Below are 22,720 nucleotides of genomic sequence, written 5' to 3' on the forward strand. Positions count from 1 at the left end.
TTACAGTTATTTTTTTTTACAATACGACTTTGTAAGGTATTTAAACGAACCTAGGGAAATTCCTAAGCTATAACATTAATAGAAAAAATACAATTCTCAATTATGGAAAAAATATGTGTAAGGAAAAAATAGGACTGACTAAACAGACCAAAATGATGGCTATTTTGGCAGTGTGGTAATATGGGTAATTTTTACCTTTGTGATTTAAACTGACTAAATTTTCTAAATGCTCTATAATAAGCATCATTGCTTTTATCATCTGGGAAAACAAACCTACCTTGAACTATTTCTTTACAAGTATCTTCAAGGGAAAGGCTTGAGTTCATTTTGAAATTCTACTTTTTATATGTTCCGTAGGTTAACTATATACAGTGGACACTGTATGCCAATAAACACCTCCTTCCCCCATGTGGGTAATTTTCCTTCATCCAGTTTTCTTTCTTAGCAAATCTATAATTTGGCTAAACAAAAAAGAAGGCATGTGGGTACTGGCGTGCACGTGCAAAGGAAATACATTGCTAAAATAAAATGGCTACGTTATTTCTCATTGCTACTTATTATTTCTCATTGCTAGTAATTATTTTGTTTCTGCCAGGTGAGGAGAGCAATAAAGAAAAGATATATTGGAGAATGTTAGCAGTGAACATGTCTTATTAATTTTTTTCAGGGCCCAAAATGACAATTCCACTTTGTTTGTTACAGTGTATCTTGAAAACTACTCAAAGAGATAAAAGAAAAATAAAATTTCTTGTGCTAAAGCAGTATGTTCTCAGTGTAAATCTGAAGATTTACAGAATTTGGCAGAACTGAAAGGGTCCTTCATTTGTCCCTTGCAAATGAACGCTGAACTCTCCTTTAAGTTGTAGCATTAAACTGTGATTTGTTATATTTTCCCAGGTACTACTCACGATAAAGCAAAGTGAAACTTTAGATGTAAACAATGAACTGAAGAATGTATATACTCTGTGGGTAGCTGAAGAATCTTTACTGAGAACATATGAAGGTATCGATAAAATACAGGCATGCTCAATGTTCTAAGCAGATGACCCAGAATTTTCTGCACCCAGAGACACTTTTTAAATAGAAGTCTGCATAATAGTGGTAAATAAATACCTAACGGTAAAATGTAACACCAAACTGCATCCATTCAAAGGTATGTCAGTTTGATCAAGTACAATTGCCTTGCTGATGTTTAAAGCAATCATGCTGCCACTCCTATTAGAACTGGAAACGTGTAACTATATGCATACACGACAGGTTCTCCAGTGGTGGTGGTTGTGAGCTACATGATGAGTCTCTAGTTAACCTTTCTTTGACCTGATATTTTCCAATTTAGCCAGCACGGCCCAGGCAATCATTGGCTTCCTGCAGTTGCCTTATAGCTTGGAGTAGGAACAATGATGTTAGAACAAATTCGGGTCCACTGCGGGGGGCAGGAAACTCCAAGCTAATGTGCTTCAAAGGAAATTAATTTCCCACTGGTCTTGCAACTTTGTGTTCTATAAATCCCTGGATTTAAGACTAGGAATATTTCTGATGTGCTTTTGAAAACCTGATCGAACTAGTGTTTAAGAAAAGGAAAACAAAATGCTCCAGAACCAAATGTTGTAGGCCTTTAATAAAAGGTTTGCACTGAGGAAATCTTATCCCTGGATTATCTCCCTGGTATAGTAACCGGGGTTGCTTTTTAAAAGGTATTACAAAAATAAGAAAGGCAAGGAAAGGGTATGTATGCTCAGGAGGCAGACCATGTTTTAATTCTTTCAACTGCACTCAGATTTGGAAATTGTTCCTGTGCTTGGAGGGGAGATAACTGAGGCATGAAACTGGCTTGCAGTTTGAATGTCTCTTGATGCATTTCCAACTGGGCCATATTGCTGGAGCCATTCTCAAAAATATGTACCCACCCGCAACCCTGTCGACATCATGCTGAACCTTTGTAAATGGACTTGTAGTTCTCTGGAAAAACGTCCTCCATTTTCCATGTGGAATCTCATAGGCAGCTTTGTTAAAGCTGTTAAATTGTTTAAAAATTCCTTCCGCTACTTCAAGGCACTTACCCTGCAATGGAGGCTCTTGCATCCTGTGATTCCAAAACAGTTTTCATACAATTCATCTCTCCTCCTGTCTTCCAATGAAGCCCCCTCCTTGGTACAGAGACCATCTGAAGGTTGTTTCCCTAAATTTTACTACTATTGTACTAGGACTGAGATACAATATGGCTGCTTAGACATTTATCAACTCTAGACTATTCTTTCAATTCCATGTATAAAGGTTCTTAAGTCCTTTTGCCAGTACACTGCACACAGCTTAGAAGCAGCTTTTCATGCCACACATTGTTCAAGAACTTTGCATATATATATATAAGGGTGGTATGTTATGTCCCCTATCGCGATGTCTTATCACAGCGCTAATAACCTACATGCTAGTTGTAACAATTTCTATTAAAATCGATAAAGGCATCTATTCCTAACCATGTGCATAAGACCCTGAAATTCACAAATATAACAACAAATATAGATACCATTCTTTGGGGAGAACATTCTTGTATGTTGGCTGTAAATTTTCTCTATGTTAACACTTCCAACTGAAATTTCCAGGCTATCTGTTTAATGCTTGTGTGCTCAGGGCGCCTGGGTGGCTCAGTTGGTTAAGCGTCTGACCTTGGCTCACGTCATGATTTCACAGTTTGGGTTCAAGGCTCGCATCGGGCTCTGTGCTGACAGCTAGCTCAGAGCCTGGAGACTGCTTCAGATTCTGTGTCTCCCTCTCTCTCTGACCCTCCCCTGGCTCATGCTGTCTCTCTCTCTCTCTCTCTCTCTCTCTCTCTCAGAAATAAATAAAACATAAAAATTTTTTTTAAAAAAATGCTTGTGAGCTCTGACTAGGAGGTCAGATCTTGGCTTGTTCTAAAGTTCTTCCAACTTGGAGATATCTGGATATCTACTGAGCTCTGGATGCCATCCAGTCCTTTTACTTTCTGAAGAACTCCTTCACTACATTATGATATTCTGACCATAATGACTTGATTTTATCAACCTAGCTCTTCTTTCAACTTAGTTGAGGATCCTTACTGATGCNGACTGCTTCAGATTCTGTGTCTCCCTCTCTCTCTGACCCTCCCCTGGCTCATGCTGTCTCTCTCTCTCTCTCTCTCTCTCTCTCTCTCAGAAATAAATAAAACATAAAAATTTTTTTTAAAAAAATGCTTGTGAGCTCTGACTAGGAGGTCAGATCTTGGCTTGTTCTAAAGTTCTTCCAACTTGGAGATATCTGGATATCTACTGAGCTCTGGATGCCATCCAGTCCTTTTACTTTCTGAAGAACTCCTTCACTACATTATGATATTCTGACCATAATGACTTGATTTTATCAACCTAGCTCTTCTTTCAACTTAGTTGAGGATCCTTACTGATGCCTTGTAGCTTGGAATACGTGCCTCCAATATACTAAGAATCACTAAGCATAATACCCCCAGTTCCTGTTAGAGATACAGAAGTTTGTCTCTGGTTGTTACAATTTTGCTTATGTGCTTGTGTTTTGTTCTAAGAGTTTTTGAATTCCCCTTGTTCTTTACTCAGATACTGCAGAGAACAAAATCCTTTCACTGTATGGCTAAAGACTCTTGAACTTCTGCCTTCTGCCTAATCTACGGTGACGAATCCAAGACGGAACTATAGCTATGGATGACCAGCAAATAAGTCTTCCTGCTTTCTACCACTGGATTAAGAAAACTTATATAGATTTCATGCTGTAGCCATGGGAAAAAAACAAAACATATCATACGAGTATCTGTAAGTGGTTGGCAATATTAAGTACGTGTAAAGAATTAACATTTCATGTTTATACCAGATGTCAGGTATACTGCCTTTCTCTCTGAGCTGTCAAAAAGCATAATATAGAGAGAAAAGGTCACAGAATCCTGAGGGATGCTAGTGGTGCTTAAAGGTTATAATGATTGAAAAAGATTGCTTTAAGTCTACATATATCACCACTTCAGATGTCATTTTATATCTCAAGTGGAAACAGAAAAGGCCTTCTTAAGAGATTTGTGAAATACATGTTTTGGCAGTAACACTGAAAACAATTTTGGTTACTGTAAGCCAGTCAGAATGGATCCCCTTATCCGAAGATCAATGATTATGGATGATTGATGGACTTGTTTCCCCACCAGAAAACATCAGCCTATTGTTATTACTGTAACAGATGTAAAGTGATCCACACATAATTAATTGAATTTACAAAATGCCAGAAGTACATTAACTACTCAAAGCGTCCCTTAATTTTCTCCCCCAGTTTCCATAACTATATAATGAAGAAACCACCCCTTAACATATCAAGAATTCTCAAGCCAAAATAAATATGAATAAATCCGGGCAGCTGACTCCACTTGTTTGCTGATAAAAGATATGTTCTCTCTCTCTCTCCCTCTCTTCCTTCCTTCTCTTTACAATCTGTCAATATAGAATGCTGCCTTTACTATTTTTTTATGTTTATTTTTATTTTTGAGAGAGAGACAGGGTGCGAACGGGGGAGGGGGAGAGAGAGAGGGAGACACAGAATCCAAAGCAGGCTCCAGGCTCTGAGCTGTCAGCATAGAGCCCAATGGGGGGCTTGAACCCACAGAACGTGAGATTATGACATGAGCTGAAGTCAGACACTTAATGGATTGAGCCACCCAGGCATCCCAAGAATCCTGCCTTTAAAGAGTATTCAGATGGAACTACAAATTTAAAAGAGGTAAGAACAGAAATGCTCTCTATGAAGAGGAAATGAGAGGTCTGTACACGAAACTGTCCCTGTGAGTATGCTCACAAACCCTCAGAGCACTTGGCGGAGGACATTTTGAAAATTACTGGTGGGCGCCATCTTCAAGCTGGGTGAGCACGTCCTGAGGTGTGCTCCCCAAAACATCTGGTCCGGCAAGATGCTTCGTAAACAAAGGGTTCTTGTGTCAAGTAAGTGTGGGAAAAACCGCATGCTAGAGTCCTCCTTTTGGATATGTGTACTTAATACCTTACTCTTAAAAGCTCTGAGAAATAAAAGAACAACGTTTTCTTTCGCTTTTCTCAGTGTTTTTGAAGAACGTGTTTTTCAAACTGCCTCACATTTGTACGTGATGCTTATCACCGTTCCATAAGAACACAGTATGAGAAATGCTGTTCACGGTCACACAAAAGGGTCTGAGTATAAACATAGGCTGTTAAAACTTAAAGCCACGAGAGAAAATAAGGAGTCTTTTCTCCTTATGGTGGGAGCACAGAACTTACCTTTATTAATTATACTGAATGTATCAATCCATTAATCACATGGTTGTATCAGGGAGTCTGGGCCTAATCAAGTTCCTTAGCTGTGGAAGGTAATCGTTATAAGGCAGTATGGGGAATATGTGACACGTTACATAGAAATCAAATGAGAAATTAAAAGAAATAAAAGGAGTGAATTGCAAAATGCATAATATTTCCAGATATAATAATATCATGGCCAACATAATGCTAGAAAAATGAGAAAAAAATTAATTTCTGGATTTACAAAAAATTTACACCAGGAACAGCAATTCCTTTAAAGCTTCAACAGAAAAATTAGTTATGTTTCTCCTGAGTTATTGTATTTATGCTTGGGAACCTGATGCTTCTTCATGGCAACTGAGCTTGCTGGCATCTATTAATCTTCCCAAATCACCTTTGTCCAGAAAATATCAAATTCAGTCTCAAGAATTAGAGTTTGTACTTATGTACAATAAAACTCACACATTAGACCACTACGACTCCATTCTACTTAGCTGACTAATTTATTCCCACGTTGGGGGCATAAAACGTTTGATAAGAAAAGTAATGATGTAAAATAGACTAACTAGGAGGGGAGAGCACTTAATTAATTACTTCAGAAAAAGTATGTAAAATAAATCTGGAAAACTATTTCCAGAAGGAATGAAAAGTGACCTCCAAAACTGCAGGCCCTCAGGAACCCATGATTAGCAGTTTTAATTAATCTTGTTTTGGAATTATTTTATATACTCCTGAATCTAATAAAAGTGAATTTTTAAAGACTATAAACCATAACTTTAACTCTCTCAGACTTGTAGTCTCTCAGATTGTTGAGTCAATGAGGCTCATTTTTTAAAATTCGCATTAATTCTATGTCCCTGAGAAGAGACTTCCATCTATGGTCTAGAGGTGGAGAGTACCCTTGAATTTGTATTATTTAACCCACACTGTTAAAACCTTTTTGGAAAACTTAGCCAACATAAAATTTCTAGCTTTTCATGAAAAAGCTCCATGGACTTTCTCCATGGCAATAATCAGCTGGAGTTGAGTAGCATTTGAAACCTTTGGGTGATCTGACTTTGGGTGCCATTTTTCATCAAGATACATTGTTCTTGTGTTTTCTTGCTGGTAGAGTAATGATAACGTTAATGAACTAGTTATTGTGTTTAGATTTCAATCAGATGTAGGGAAATTGAAAGGGTGGCTATAAAAGACAAATAGCTAAAAAAATAAGAGAGCATATGATTGATTATGTTTTTATTAAAATTATTTGTGGCTTAACTATGTGACACTACAGTTCCTGAACCATTTGATTCGCACTAGTCCTTTTTTTTTTTTAATTTTTTAATGTTTTATTTATTTATAGGAGAGAGAGAGAGAGACAGCCTGAGCGGGGCGGGGGGGGGTCAGAGAGAGAGGGATTCAAAGACTCTGAAACAGGCTCCAGGCTCTGAGCTGGCAGTCAGCACAGAGCCCGACGCGGGGCTCGAACCCACGAACCGCGAGATCATGACCTAAGTGAAAGTCGGACGCTTAACTGACTAAGCCACCCAGGCGCCCCTGATTCACACTAGTCCTAATACTTGCTTTTGCAAAACAGAATGAGTGTGGAAATGACTAAACTTGTAAATGGACTGAATGGTTCTGGTAATTCTCTTTTCTTCCTGTCATAAGCGTGGCTTGTACCCGAAAGGGGCTGCTTTTTCTTAAAGTGAGTAAGTGACATGGAATATAGCTGCAGCCAACCCACCCCTGAGAGCCTACAAATTAGGAAATAAACCTTCATTATTATAAACTGTAAGGTTATAAACCATGAGATTTTGGACTCATTTGCTCTGCAGCAGACCCCAGTAAAAAAGCTGACTGATACAGAGCAAACTTCATACATAAACACTGGAAAATCTCTCCATATGTTTAATATACAAAACATGCCTGTGTCTAATGAATTTTAGAGGATATTGGGAAAAACACCATGGTGAGAAGTATAATCCATAAATAGAAAATATGTCTGACAAAAAACTTAGCAAACTAAGAAAACATATTTAGTTTCTGTTTAAAAAAATGCAAATAAAGTAAATGATGCTGTTAAAAGATTTAACTGTATAGCCGGAAGAACAATTACCCAAGCCTCAAAACCTGCCCCTGCTCATTCATTTGCATCATCTGGCTGGCCCCTGCAGACTACGGAAAGGTAAGCACCGCGGCATTTCTATGAATGACTCTAAACACTGATTGTTGTTGGGAAGCCTGGGTGGCTCAGGCGGCTGAGCATCTGACTTCAGCCCAGGTCATGATCTCATAGTTTGAGAGTTTGAGCCCCACATCAGGCTCACTGCTGACAATGCAGAGCCTGCCTGAGATCCTCTGTCCTCCTCTCTCTCTGCCCATTCCCTGCTTGTGTTCCCTCTCTCTCAAAAATACATTTAAAAAACACTAAAAAAATAAAGAGCCTGATTCTTATTACTGAGAACTTTGCACATGACTCATTTCACAATTTCTTAGAGTTAAATCCTGGTGTCATTTTTAAGTTTTTAAAACATTTATTTATTTTTGAGAGAGAGAGAGAGAGAGAGATACAGAGCACAAGTGGGGGAGGGGCAGACAGAGAGGGAGACACAGAATCTGAAGCAGGCTCCAGGCTCTGAGCTGCTAGCACAGAGCACAATGTGGGGCTTAAACTCAGGAACCGTGAGATCATGACCTGAGCTGAATTCTGACACTTAACCAACTGAGCCACCCAGGCACCCCAATCCTGGTATCATTTTAAATTCCAACTTGCTATATTTAATAGGGAAAAATAGGTTTTAAATAAGGGTGAGGCGTATAAGAGAAACTGATCAATTTTGAAATTTCCTCCCTACAAGATCAATCTGGGTTTTACACTAGACAGGTATGCCCCCTTGACATGAAACACACATGCACACACATGACAAAGATAAACAGACCCAAAGTACTCAGGGGTGAGCTGCCAGGCAGTACACATGAGGATCAAAAGCTAAGCAATCTTAACCAATGGCAGGAGAGGTGCTCAGTTCATGTGACGGTCCACAAACACAGATGACAGCTGGGAAGGTGAATGTTCACTTAAACACAAATGGCTTGCCAACAACTATGCTCTCTAAGGCAGCTAATGTTAATGAAGAAAAAACGTAGTCGAGTGAGATAAGACCTGCCTAACTTATAAATAAATTTAAAAAAAAATAATGTTTTACATAAGCCAAGAATTCCATTTCCCTTTCAGAATCTAAATCATCCTGATTAATAAAATTCAACCCCTGAAATACTACCATGCTTTTACTTCGTCCATTATGACATTCTTCCATTCCTTGAAACGTTTCCTTAAAACATGTGAATTTATATGACTTGATAGTAACATGTCTCAAAATGTTGTTCAAAGACCATCTGAATCAAAAATTCCCCAGGGCACCTGGGTGGTTCAGTCGGTTAAGCACCCAACACTTGATCTCAGCTCAGGTCATGGTTTTGTGGTTCCTGAGTTCAAGGCCTATGTCCGACTCTGCATTGACAGTGTGGAGCCTGGTTGGAAGTCTCTCTCACTCTCTGCCCCTCCCCAACTCATTCTCTCTCAAAATAAATAAATAAACTTAAAAAAATTCCCGGAGTCATTTATAAAGAGTGCAGATTCCCAAGGAAGACCCCATACTATTGAGTCAGTGGGATCATGGAATGAACATTTTTTCTTTAATTTGTTAAGTTTATTTGTTTTTGAGAGAGAGAGAAAGAGAGAGCGTGAGAGCAAGAGTGAGGCAGAACATGAGCTGTTGAGGGACAGAGAGAGAGACACACACAGAATCCAAAGCAGGCTCCAGGCTCTGAGCTCTCAGCACAGGGCCTGATGTGGGGCTCAAACTCAGGAACCATTAGATCATGACCTGAGCCGAAGTCGGACACCTAACTGACTGAGACACCCAGGCACCCCATGGAATGCACATTTTAAACAAGTCCTCCAAAGAAAACTTCTCACATAGCCACCAGAGTTCAGAAACAAGCCCTTAAGACATGACATTCTATCTGATGTCTCAGGTCCTCATGTGCATATTTTCAAAAGCACAGATCAAACAAAGTATGGCAGAGACAGGCTAGCCATACTTCCAACCTGTTCTCACTTCTCCCTTGGCACAGACAGGACTACAGTCTCACCTCCTTTGAGCTTAGTGTGACCATGTGCCTGGGGACCAGTCAACAGAATGTGCACAGAGGTAACAGGGTCTCATCTGGACCTATTCCATAAAAAGCACCCAAGTGGCTTCTTTCACCCTTTTCTTTCTGCCACCTTGAGGGAGACCAAGGCAGTGCCCATGGATATTAGATGTTGCAATGAAGAGGCATAAATGGATGGAGCCAGAGAGCTTGATATGGACCTTATCTGAGCAAGAGATACATTCTGGTTTATGCTAATACGTTTTCAGGTATGTTACCATAGCTCATATCATCTTAATTAAAACACTAAGTGCGGGGCGCCTGGGTGGCTTAGTCGGTTAAGCGTCCGACTTTCGCTTGGGTCATGATCTCGCGGTTGTGGGTTCGAGCCCCGCGTCGGGCTCTGTGCTGGCTGCCAGCTCAGAGCCTGGAGCCTCTTTCGGTCTGTGACTCCCTCTCTCTCTGACCCTCCCCTGCTCATGCTGTCTCTCTCTCTCCTAGAAATAAATAAAACATAAAAAAAAAAAAAAAACACTAAGTGCACATAAATTCATTTTCATGGCAAAGCAACCGATGTTTAGCTTTCCCTCTTGCCAGTGCACAAATGACTTCTTAAGCTTTACCCAGTGCTACTAGGTTGTGTGTTTTGTTTGTTTTTAATGACAGAAAGTACCAACTAATGATCATCCTCAATTTCTGCTTAGAATGTTAGGAAACAAAGCCTTTACCATCCTTGATTTGCACTAAATTAACAATCTTATGTTTACTTAAAGCAGACAACATCAGTCAGAGCTCTGCAGTTTTTTAAATAAGTTCTTCTTGAAGCGCTATCGCTATAACAGTGGATTTAAACTCCCAGCTTTTGCATGTAATTTTCTTGATGGGCTTAAGGCTCCTGTCTGTGGGTGGATGGAATCAGAGCAAGGAAAACTGCAGCCTTTAAAGTTGGAAAAAATGATTTTCTCATTGTAGTAGGGAAGACCATTTAGGGGATCTGAGAATGAAATAGGAGGGAAAAGCATGAAGCCATGCTGCTGTGATAAAATCTCTGTGGAAATGGTCAGTGGCATCCCTGAGATTTCAGGGAAACTCACTCAGAAACTGCAAACGTAAGTAACAATGAATGCATGTTTTTTTTTTCCCCAAATTGTTTCTATGACCTTGCCTCCATTTGTGGTGTGTTCAATGCTGACTTCAATCATAAAAGGATGCCGGAACAAGGACATTTGTTGAAGCATGTAGCTTCTGTTTCTCTATTATATTTTAAATGTTTATTTATTTATTTATTGAGAGAGAGCACGAGCGTGTGAGCGGGGAAAGGGGAGAGAGAGAGAGGGAGAGAGAGAATCCCAAGCAGGCTCCTCACTGTCTGCGCAGAGCCGGATGTGCGAAACACACCCACAAACCGCGAGATCATGATCTGAGCTGGAACCAAGAGTCTGACACTTAACTGACTGAGCCACACAGATGCCCCTGTTTCTTTATTTCTTATATTAAACTTCATCTTGGCCTTGTATCAGTTTCATTCCCCTTCCCCAGGACTAGTATGGCCTTTATAGTAATGCCCTTTGAATTAGCTGCGAGCCTTTGTTTGTAAGAAACAGAGGCCATCAGAGTGGGAATGCAATATACATGCCCCTGTACAAAGGCTGGTGCAGAGCACCCAAGGGCAAGAAAGTGGGTGCCAAGGAAGGAAGGGGGGGGCTGTGGCTGAGCACTCCTTAGTCTTTACTCTCCACCCCTGGTCTCTTAATGCCTGGCAGGGCTGCATCTTGCTTCAAAATTCAGAATTCTATCCTGTTGGGCCAAATACCAAGTTTCCAGAAAAGAGCATCTGATTGGCCCAGCTTGGTCAGGTGTCCTTGTCTGGGCCAGTCAGCCAATGCCCGCTAGAACATACGACAGGTAGGTGCAGCCTGTGGAGGCCATGGGGGGTAAGTCCCAGAAGGGAGGCAGTCACTGATGCTTGTACAGGATAAGCATCTCAAAGGCAACCCCCTTCTGCCACTTCTAAGTGTCACTGTGTTGTTAAGCAAGAAACAGCCAAGTCCTTCGTCCTTAACCACAGATTAACCAACTAGGAGGGAAACCCAAACATTTTCTAGACCAATGTTTTCCAAAGCGGGGTACAAAAGTGCTAGGCAAGAAAATTCTCTGGAGTACAGGAAAAAAATACAATAAACCCTCTTTACAGATTTACTTTTATTTAGCTATTTTAATTTTTATATTTTTCCATACAGTAAAAATACTAGGACTATAGTATGGTTTTTTTGTTTAATAAATAAATCAGACATTTCAAACAACTCACATACATCCTCACAACCTCCTTATAAGGATAAGCTCAGTGAGTATTCCCTGTTTACAGATAATAAACAGGTTCAGAGGTTAGGCAATATGCCCAAAGTTTGTAGTCAGAGTTAGAACTGGAACTCGAGCAATCTAGCTCTTAGATGCCTGGCTTGTTTCCACTCTGCCTCCTAAGTATGACTGAGGGATGGGGGGTAGACAGTGAGACAGAGAGAGAGGAGGTGTTTGTAAACATTTTAATCATATCAGTGCATATATCAAAAGGTTTTGAAGAATACTATCACAGAAGGCAGATAATGTGTAAATCCTAAAAAAACAAAACAGGGGCGCCTGGGTGGCTTAGTCGGTTAAGCGTCCGACTTTTACTTAGGTCATGATCTCACGGTTTGTGGGTTCGAGCCCTGCGTCGGGCTCTGTGCTGGCTGCCAGCTCAGAGCCTGGAGCCTGTTTCAGAGTCTGTCACTCCCTCTCTCTCTGACCCTCCCCTGCTCACGCTGTCTCTCTCTCTCCTAGAAATAAATAAAAACATTAAAAAAAATAAAACACAAACCAAAACCAAAACCAACCAACCAAACAAAAAACCAAAACCGAAGCCCATAATTGTTGTGAACACACGAAAATTTTCTGTCAAAATCCAACCGATCGGGGCTCCTAGGTGGCTTGGTTGGTTGAGCATCTGACTTCGGCTCAAGTCCTAATCTCACATTTGGCTCCCTGCGGGTCAGTGGAGAGCCCGCTTCAGATCCTAGGTCCCACTCTCTCTCTGCCCTTCCCCCTCTCATGTTCTCTCCTTCAAATAAATAAACTTTAAAAAAAAAAAGCAATAGATCTAGGTCTGAAGCACAAATCTACTATTGTGCAGCTTTGGACAAAACACCTAACTGCTTTCCGCTTCAGCTTGTCAATCAGAATAAGAGTACTACATCCTTCCTTGATGTTATGAGCAATAAACCTAGTGTCTGGTTAAATAATGACAACTCTAACTATTACTGTTATTTCAGGGATAACCAGTTATCAGCAAACACACCTTTCTCACTTCTTGTGGGACCACAAGCCCTAAGGGCAAGAGGACTCCTATTTATCTTTCTGTTTCTTACATACTTTCAGGGCTTGGGGAATGGTGTGGGGTGAGGTTCAACAAATATTAGTTTGAATACATTCCTATCCAGTTTATCAACAATGCTCTCAGTTTTTTCTCAGCTTAATACTAAGATTTTTCAAGTAAGGGGCCATATTTATTATAGTAAAACAGCATTATAAGATATAAAATGCCATCTACACACCAACCGATATTTTGATGGATGCATGAGTAAATCAATGAATGAATAAAATGGATGGGTGGATGAATGGATGGATGAAAGTATGTATGTATGTGTGGACAGATGGATGGATGGATGGATGAATGAATGGATGTATGGATGGAAAAAGGAATAAAAGAATAGGCCGACTCAGTGAATATTTCTAATTCTCAGATGCCCCATTCATGTACTTCAGAGAAACACGATTTTTCACCTTCATTTCCAACTACAAAATGGGTGCTCAGCAATTAACACTATCCTCTATAATATAAGCTCTCTTTAGAGATCAAAATATTTTGTTTTATCCATATAAGAGCAGCTGAGGTTTTGTGTGTCGATGGATTCAAAACATACCTATCTGAATGCTACTATGACTCTGTTAATATTTTGAACTCCTCTAAATGTCAAGTCACATCAGAATTGACATATATTAAAAAATCAGTTTTACAATTTGTTAATCATTCAGTCTACAGGTGGATTCTCTAAGTTTTGGCCATGATATGTTAACCTACCCCTATCTACTCCCCTCTCCCCAGGCAGGAGCAATACACTCAGAATGGTATTGTGTGGGACAGATCCTTATTCCTTAGTAAACCAGCCACTCATCTGCTTTACCTTGATATCACAACTTGTGACGGTATAAATGCCTGCTAAGATGAAACTTTTTCAGCGTTACGGAAGGGGACACCTCTGAATTCTCAGAGAAACATTCCCCAGTGACCAGTGACTCAAATGCGATCGAAGCCAAAAAGTCCACAAACAGAAACAGCACAAAAGTGTAGGTGAAGGAAAAACGAGTGCCCAAGATAAAACCGTGTTGCGTTTGCAGGTTATCTGTGGAAATTATTCTTTTGAGTTAATCACATCCCCAAACACCAGGTGATATGTTTTGACACCTTAATGAAGGATCTAGTCACTGGATACATCTTTCCAGAAAACTCCTACTTGGCACTTTTTCTTCAGGCCCGCCTCATCTAAGCTACCTGAGATGACTTGTTTTTCAGTCTTGGGGAAAGAAAGGAAAAAAAAAAAAGACCCAAGATGTTGATACAGAGGGTGTAAATCCCATGCCATCTGGTTATGTTGCTCACAGTTCTCACCTCTGTCACACCAGAATTTTCAAAGTAATTTTTAGCATCGAGTCACTTCAGCCTTCACTACCTGCTGTTTGGCATCTCACACTGTCCCCTGAACATCCCAAAGGCTGTGTTGTTGTAAGTGGATGGCAGGGTCCAGGGCTGTCATTTCAGAAGAGCATGCACTCAGCAAAGACACGGGAAGCTGGATCAGAGACCAAATACGGCGAAAGAAGACAACCTCTTCTCCACTCAGCATACATGTCATCGGCCATCTTTGGACAAACATCAACTCCTTGTGAACATGCATGTGTGTAAGAACCTGATCAGCCTATGAATCCTGCCTCATTAATATTTATCGTTACGTGCCCATGAACTAGTCTTGCAACCTTATTTATAACCGGGTCATTTTTCTGGTGCATTTGAATTTCTAATGATTTTGTAGCGATACCAGCAACGGCATGGTAATTACACTAATTCCCAGCTAATTTTCACACTGTTGATAACTAGATTAATAATTAAGCTATAGATAACCCATGCCCAGTCTCTTATTTCTGACTTTTCAATTCCTAGTTTTCCAACTAATTTCTCAGAGGATGCTAATTCCTCTTGCCTTGGAGAGGTACTAGATTGTCCTGTAGAGAAGCCAATGAATAGGAAGTGGCAGGAAATGTCACAGAATGAGTGGAAGATAAGACCCCTCTCAAGTGACCTGTGTCACTAGAGAAGTTTTAAGGACTCCTAAGAGCAAGTCCTAACTGTCACCTCCCATGAAAGAGTTTCTCCTTCTTATTGGCATCACATAAATGGTAACTGCTCTTACACAAAGCAGACCCAGGTTGCTGCCACACTCTTATAAATTATCTGCATTAGTGAATTAAGGGAATATAAGGGATATACACAGTTTCCATGCTTTGGTACCCCAATTTAGGCTCTTTCCATGTATAATTCCCTAGTCCATTTTGGAAGAGTATTTCTGATTTTTATCCCAAATAAACATAAGAGAGTAAAAAATTTACTTACAAGAGAAGAGATTTTAACATAATTTTACTATGGGCCAATAACAGAAGAAATAGAAGCCAGAAATTAAAAATTAAAAAAAAAAAAAAGGAGGAGCAGCTACTGAGACCTTCAGTAAGTAGTGGTGAAGTGCCTTTACAGATCACGTTGTCGGCCACAGGAAACACACAACTGAAACCCAAACAAAACACCTTTGGTGTGTAGCCCAGCTCCATGACCTCCACATCACAAAGTGAGAAATGCCTTTCTAGTTCAGGACCCTTAGGCTCCTGAAGTGTTCCCCCGGGAAGAAGGCACAACGAACGCAGTGTGGGAAAGACAAAGCTGCATACTGCATCTGTCAGTGATTCAAAAATGCATGGCACGCTCTCACGCTGTCTCCTTGTGCCTTGATATTTTCATCTTATTGTGATTCAAAGAGGAAAAGCATCAATGCACTCAGAGATCTGAGGCATTCTCGGAAGGGTTTTGCAGAAACAAGTATACACAATGGACGACGGATCCCGTGAACACCTAAGGTACTTCCTGTCATATAATTTAATTTCAAAATCTCAAGAGTCTGTTTGTGGTGTGAGGTTCTCTATGAATTCTTAGATCTAAACTAAAGTCAAGTTCAAGGTCAGGCTGGCCTTTCACATCACATCTGGGAGGTTAGAAGTCATGACAGAAAACCATGATTCCTTCTATGCTTGGGACTCTGGGAGTTTCATTAAAAGGGGAGCACTAAAAAAGGCAGTCCCCTAACTCTTAGGACTTAGAAAAAAAAAGAAAGAGGTTTCTAAAAGTTTTTATTGTTTGTTTGGTTATTTATTTATTTATTTTCAGAGAGAAAAAGAGAGTGTGAGTGGGGGAGGGGCAGAGAGAGAGAGGGAGAGAATCCCAAGCAGGCAACATGCTGTTAGCACAGAGCTTGACATGGGCTTGATCTCATGACTGTGAAATCATGACCTGAGCTGAAATCAAGAGTCTGAAGCTTGGGGAGCCTGGGTGGTTCAGTTGGTTGAGCATCTCACTCTTGATTTTGGCTCAGGTCATGAACTCACTTCTTTAAAAAATTTTTTTAATGTTTTATTTATTTCTGAGAGAGAGAGACAGCATGAACAGGGGAGGGCCAGGGAGAAAGGAAGACACACAATTCGAAACAGTCTCAAGGCTCTGAAGCTAGCTGTCAGCACAGAGCCCGACACAGGGCTCGGACCCACAAACTGTGAGATCATGACCTGAGCTGAAGTCGGCACTTAACCGACTGAGCCACCCAGGTGCCCCCATGATCTCACTTTCAAGAGTGTTAGGTTCACTGCTCTTAGCACAAAGCCTGCTTCAGATCCTTTGTCTCCCTCTCTGTCTTCCCCACCCACCCCCTCTCTCAAAAAGAAATAAACATTAAAAAAAAAAGAGTCGTATGTTTAACATGAGCCATCCAGGCACACCAGAAAGACAAGAGTTTTATGAGACATTAAATATATATAAATCTGTTGGAGACCAGGAAGGCCACCAAATAAGGTAATAAATCTGAGTACAGAGCTTCTTGAGAAAGACTCTTCAGACTTGAATGGGGGAAAAAAAGTGATGCCCTCAGTGGGGAGGTAATATTTTGGTTCTGGAGTTACAAACATTTTCCAGTGTTTGGGGCATGGAACTAGTTAGAGGAAAAGGAAGGAGTGAGGGCAGAAGCAGGTAACAGGAACTCCTCGGGGACTCCACCTAATGGAACAGGCAGGCTTGGGTGTTGCTATTCAGAGTGTGGCCCATGCACCGGCAGCATCAGCTTCAGGAGAGAGCTTATTAAAAATGCAGAATCTCAGGCCCCAAGACAAACCCACTGAATCAGAAGCTGCATTTTATCAGGTCCCCAGCTGATTCATTTGTGATCAAAATCTCGGAAGTACTGGACTGGCACAAATCGGAGTTGGGCATTTGCTGGAACTCTGGAGATTTCTGCTCAGAAGACTGTGGCATTGCTCATCTGTTGTGCTCGCATTAATAATGGCCTCGAATATTAAAACAGAGCCATTAACTCTGCTGCATCTGATGTGAAATGTCAGAGCCCTTGGCTTAGGATAGTGACACTTTCACTGAGGACTCTGTGCCTTTGTACCATGATGGGGCTGCTTTAGGTTGTGCCAGAATAGAAAGAGCCCCGGCCAGGAGCCAGTCATTCTATTTCCTCAGAATTCTATGATCTTAGGTAGACTACTTCCTCTCTGAACTCCCAAACTGTAGCACTAAATAACTGCTAGGAGACTCAGTGCTGAAGCTGACTTTCGGGCCTCCTGCCTCATCTGTCATTTATAAACAGGAAGTTTGGGGGGGGGGTGCTCCTGGGTGGCTTAGTTGGTTAAGCATCTGACTTTGGCTCAGGTCACCATCTTGTGGTTCATGAGTTCAAGGCCCACTGGGGGATCTGTGCTGACAGCTCAGAGCCTGGAGCCTGCTTCGAGTTCTGTGTCTCCCTCTCTCTGCCCTTCCCCATCTGGTGCTCTGTCTGTCTCTCTCTCCCTCTCAAAAAAAAATATTAAAAAAATTTATAAACTAGAAGTTTGGACTCAAGGCACTCAGGTATTGGCTGGGTGAGAGCTGAGCCTCTTGCCGTCTCTAGGACTGAAGCTTCCTGACTCTATCTTAGATTGTCATTCACCCGATCCCTCTCCATACTTTTAATCAAAGGAATCTCCTAGCAGATGATTTTCACGAAGAGCCAGCACACTGTTTAGCATCTAAGTAGCATGCCATAAACAGAGGTTGCTGTGACTATGACTATTATGTTTACTATTATGCTTATTATTTTGCTTTGCTGTGCCTACTATCTTAGGGTATTACTCTGGTGGGGAAGATGCAGAATGAAGAACTATGATGGTTTCTTCAATAATTAGAAAATAACAGTACAATTAAACATTTCCAGCCATGGAGAAGGGATCAAGAAGAAATGAAGAAAGGGGAAGAAGTGAACGAAGGTAGAGCAGAATGATGAAGACAGAGAAAGGCAGGTGCGTGTCCTGTAGGGTCACAGAATGGGCCATGAGCACCACATACCACAAGTTCTGATAATCCCTGGTGTCATAGTTTCCATTGTTTTATGCCCTGCCTCACACCTTCCACTGAATCAAAACTCCCTAAGTCAACAGGCGATAGGAAGCAGGACTGATGATCAGCTGCTGTGGTTGGAACTCACTCTCATTTGTCAGTGCCTGCACCTGTCTGCTTGGCACCCTAACAACCCAGGGCATATTGGTTGTTAGATGCTTATACCTCTAGAAACAAAGTTTCTAGTGATTTCTCAAAAAGCACTTTTAACTGACCAAATCTTATAAAAGGATTCCTTTATTAATTTCATGAATGTGTTCATTGGTTCAACCAATATTTACTGACTGTTTGTTATCAACCAGCCTTGGGTTGTTTATCAAGTGTTTATTAAATTATTTTCACATTCACTGAAGAAGTTCGCCTTCCCTTGGGCACTTGGATATAGAACAAATGGCAACTTGGACTCTGTCTTCAAGGAGTTCACCAGCCAATGTGTCAGGGCAGTGGATGCAAATTGTGAGTATCTTAGCATTAGGTAGATGTGGATCAATGAGAATCCTATTTTCAACATCTAAATCTGACACTCTAGCCCAGAACGTTTTCCTGTACAACCTAGGAGTAAAGAAGGTAGGTTTCTGTTCAGTTCTTTACAATCCCATCCATGGTCTAGGCTTGTAAGGGCTAATGTGCCCTATGTGGGGACATTTCTTTCCTTCTTCATATACAAGCCTGCTTGACTTTCACAGTTACCCCAACCTATGTGCCTCAAAAATGAAAAGAAAAATATGTGAAGTCACCAATAGTTCTCCAATTACATGATATTGGAAAAGAACTCATCTTTTGTTGTATGTTTCATCCAACAGTTTAGTCAACTGAAAGGTCCTTCCTTTGTTATCAGCAAATACATCTAAGCATAAAAGTACTTAAATATTAGTCAGGATCTTTAGTCAGGTCAACATTTCCAAAACTCATCACAGACAAGATTCTCCAGTTTTTTTTTATATTTATTTTAAAAAATAAATTTATTTTGATATTTCCTTGGTTGATGTTCTAGCCACTTTTTCTAATACATTGCCTTGCTTTTTCTCCTAACAAAACCCTTCTCTTATTTTAGAAAATACAGGTTTCTCATGCAAATGCTACTCAGTAGACACAGCTGACCCTGACCCTCTGCTGCAGGAATAATCTCCTAAATAAGGCTGATCTGGTTAAAATCAAGAGCCATTGAACAACAGGTTGCCTGCTTCATTAGGATTGCCAGCATTAAGCACACCAGCTTGGAGTTATCAGAGACACCTTTGCCACCACAAGGAGTCTACATTACAGAGAATCAACACTGAGGGAAGCAGAGTCATGAGATATAAAGAAACAACAATTCTCATGAAATTGGCTGAACTCATGGCTCCAGGAGATTGGGAGACTGGGTTCTCGGGGAGCAGACACTGAGATAAGAGTTTGGGATAAAATATTTTTATCAATGATCAAAACTTCTAAAAGGAAGGAAGCAGGTACAGGACTGGGAAGAGAAAGAAGTCCAATTGTGATGTGGTTCAACAATCCACTGGACATCCCGGCAGCAGGCTCTGGAAGACTGCCCATCAGAATTGTCCCATGTTGGGCATAAAGCGCTGACCCTTCCTTCTGTCCTGATGAGTCACCAGAGGTGGGCTCCCCAGGCAGGGGCAAGATCATGGGCAAGTGAGTAACTCTATAGTTGAGGAGATCAAAAGGGAGTTGAGAGCTAGAGGTGATCCACTGACTATGCACAACGAGACAGGTGGTGCATCTCTGTAACAATCACACAGCTCTACTAGAAGCCAACTACTCATCCCAGTGATGTGGGCTAGTAAACTCCCTATTTTCTTCAAGCCAGTTTGAGCTCTGTTACTTTTATTTGCATTCAAGAGACTCTCCCTTCAAAGTTAAAATTCCTCTGTAACTTTAAGATTCCAGAAAATACACACTACTCAAGTACTCTGGGGAGCCCAAAGTAAACCTATTCCCCCAATATCATGGCAATCATGTCTGCTAATCAAACCCTCCAGCTGGCTCATACATTTCAAGTGATCAGATAGTGATGATGGGAAATGTTTGTTTTATTGGACTGAGGGTTTTGTGATGAAAGCTGACAAGTCCCTGGGGAAAAAGGACTTTGGTTTGTATGTCACAAAGCAAATAAAGTCCATCATATTTTCATTTGAATAAACTTAACCATGATAGGAAGATTTCTCGGTTTCGCCTCTGGTCAGAAAGATCCTCTCTAACCGGTTTATCCCTCAGTAATTCCCATCCTCTCAAGAACAGAATCATTTGTTTCTTCAAGAACAGTGATTTATACATTAATAATGCCCTCTTTGTTCCCGTAAGTGACCAAGTTTGCAGGAGTGATCATGAGAGCAAAATCAAACCAACACTCCAGGCTCTTACTAGGGGAGCGGTGCTTATTAAATTATTTTCCTATGTGCTGAAGTTCATTTTCACTCTGAGTTTTTAGCAGCATTTCAATTTATAGCAATGTAGCATAAAATGTGCAACTCCAACTCCCCAATGAAAGTGATGCGAATATACATACACATATTATTTTCATATATATATATATATATATATCACGCATAGATACAGAGGACTGACAGCATATATTAATCATGCTGAAGTGTGTGTATGAGACAGAAAGAGAGAGGTACAGGATGGGGGGAGAGAGAGAAGTAGGGAGAGAGAAAAGGGAGAAACTATAAAGACTCTAATGTAGGTCATGTTCTAGAACTAAATAACAAATGATATGGTGTAAAAGGCACTGTTCAGCACCATTAGGTAATTGAAACAAACTTGATCTCACTTGCCTTTACAGCACTTCTTGTTGTAATAAATTATGTTTATAAGCTTCTCTGGATGGACTGTCTTTTGTATAGTTTCTTATATTCCAACTCAGGTGACAGAATCCAATCCGTGGGTTATCAATTTTCTCAGGGTAATTTAGGGAAGCGATAACAGTACATATGCTGTTGGTCTCACACTGAAACTTAGTCAATAAATATTAAACAGCACACAGACCACGTCTCACCTCCGGAGTGTGGCGGCGGGCCACAGAGCAGGACGACCCCCTGGCCTTCACGCACAGACACAGTACTTCTCATTTTGGTTTGAAAATTTTCGAGATCTGATTTGAAAATAAAACAGAAAGGGATTTCAGAAAGGACAAGACACATTAAAATGTTCACACAGAGGCAATCCCTTCTTTTGCAGGATAAAACCCTTTTTCAGTGATCTCAAGGGGAGAACATTGTCTTTGAAAACGTAAATTAGGATTTTGATTTATTAAGGCTTCTTAGAAATTCAGCAGGACAAATAAATATATATACTCACTAATCCTGTGCTGCTTTAACACTGTCAAAGTAGCCTGGGCTATCCCAATGGACAAAGCATGTATTAGAATTAAATAACTAGACAATAGGACTCAAAGATGGAAATGAAAAATCTTGAATCAAAAATATACATAAACCAATATCCACACTTGTCACAGTGATTCATCAGATCACGAAGACATTTACCTTTACCTTCTAATGAAAGCCAGCTCTTTATGAATTTCTCTCCCCAAGTATTTTTTGATCAGTACCCTAAATAAATTTTACTCTACCTATAATTATTGTGATTATTTACAGAAAGAATTGAAAATATTTGGGTTCTGGATACAAGTTCTATTTGTCCTAAGTCTTGAAGGGTTCTATGGAGGATATGTATCACTGTAAATTACCATGCAGGTAGAAGTCAAAGGATAACAGTATATTAAATCCACCTAATTCCTTTTTATGTGTGGCTGTGAAAAAATGCAAATAATTTTTATAACTGCCCAAAGACTTTTTTTCAAGTTTTTAATAGAGCAATCAAGGCAAATACTATTTTGACCACCAGTGATTATTTTTAAAAATTGCTTAATTTTTCCAGTAACAATCCAGGAAAACAAATTCTGATTCTTATTCTCCAGCATAAATTACCAAATGAAGAAAATCCATTGGCTCATTTTGAACAAAACTTAAGCCTTTCAGGGAAAAAAGCAAGAAAAAAATGTACTGTTTCTTTTAATCCAAAACCTGTGAATTCTACAGTTAATATACACAATGGTGTCACTTTCTGTATCAGAACAATTGCACTGTCAATTTGTGAAACAATACACACATTTCCTAGCTCTCATAAGGGTTCATATAAATTGTTTAAGTGGTGAGGCAATATGTGTATTTCAGAACACAACCTGGAAAATTTTCACTTTGCCTTGAAAGATGTAAACAGCAAAATAATTATCTTCAAACTGTTAAAACTACAAACTGTAGGCAGTTATGAATATTCTAAGCACCCAAAATCAGCCCATCAGGGGGAAATAAGAGGGTCTATTTGCTTCATTTTAATGTTTTTGAAAAATAGTATTAAATTACCAGGTTATAGGCATGGAATCAAGCTATTCAAGCAAAACTCACTCTGTATACCCACAAAGGGAAAAAAAAAACAAACAACTGTACTTCTGGACTTACTTTAACCGGAAGTTACCCTACGAAAACAATATGGTAACAGCATT

The 22,720-nt window shown here is 40.2% G+C and overlaps 1 protein-coding gene across 1 annotated transcript in view; it reads right to left on the bottom strand.

Moving 5' to 3' along the window:
- The window catches only part of CNTN3 (contactin 3), a 220,247-nt gene that overhangs the window by 127,325 nt on the left and 70,202 nt on the right, over positions 1-22,720 (bottom strand). The window contains exon 3 of the mRNA XM_077770590.1: positions 21,215-21,310. Coding sequence (XP_077626716.1) covers positions 21,215-21,310 — 96 coding nt within the window. The remainder of the gene's footprint in view (positions 1-21,214; positions 21,311-22,720) is intronic.

The sequence above is a fragment of the Crocuta crocuta genome, unplaced genomic scaffold, assembly GCF_008692635.1.
Source record: "Crocuta crocuta isolate KB4526 unplaced genomic scaffold, BGI_CrCroc_1.0 scaffold126, whole genome shotgun sequence".
NCBI lineage: Eukaryota > Metazoa > Chordata > Mammalia > Carnivora > Hyaenidae > Crocuta > Crocuta crocuta.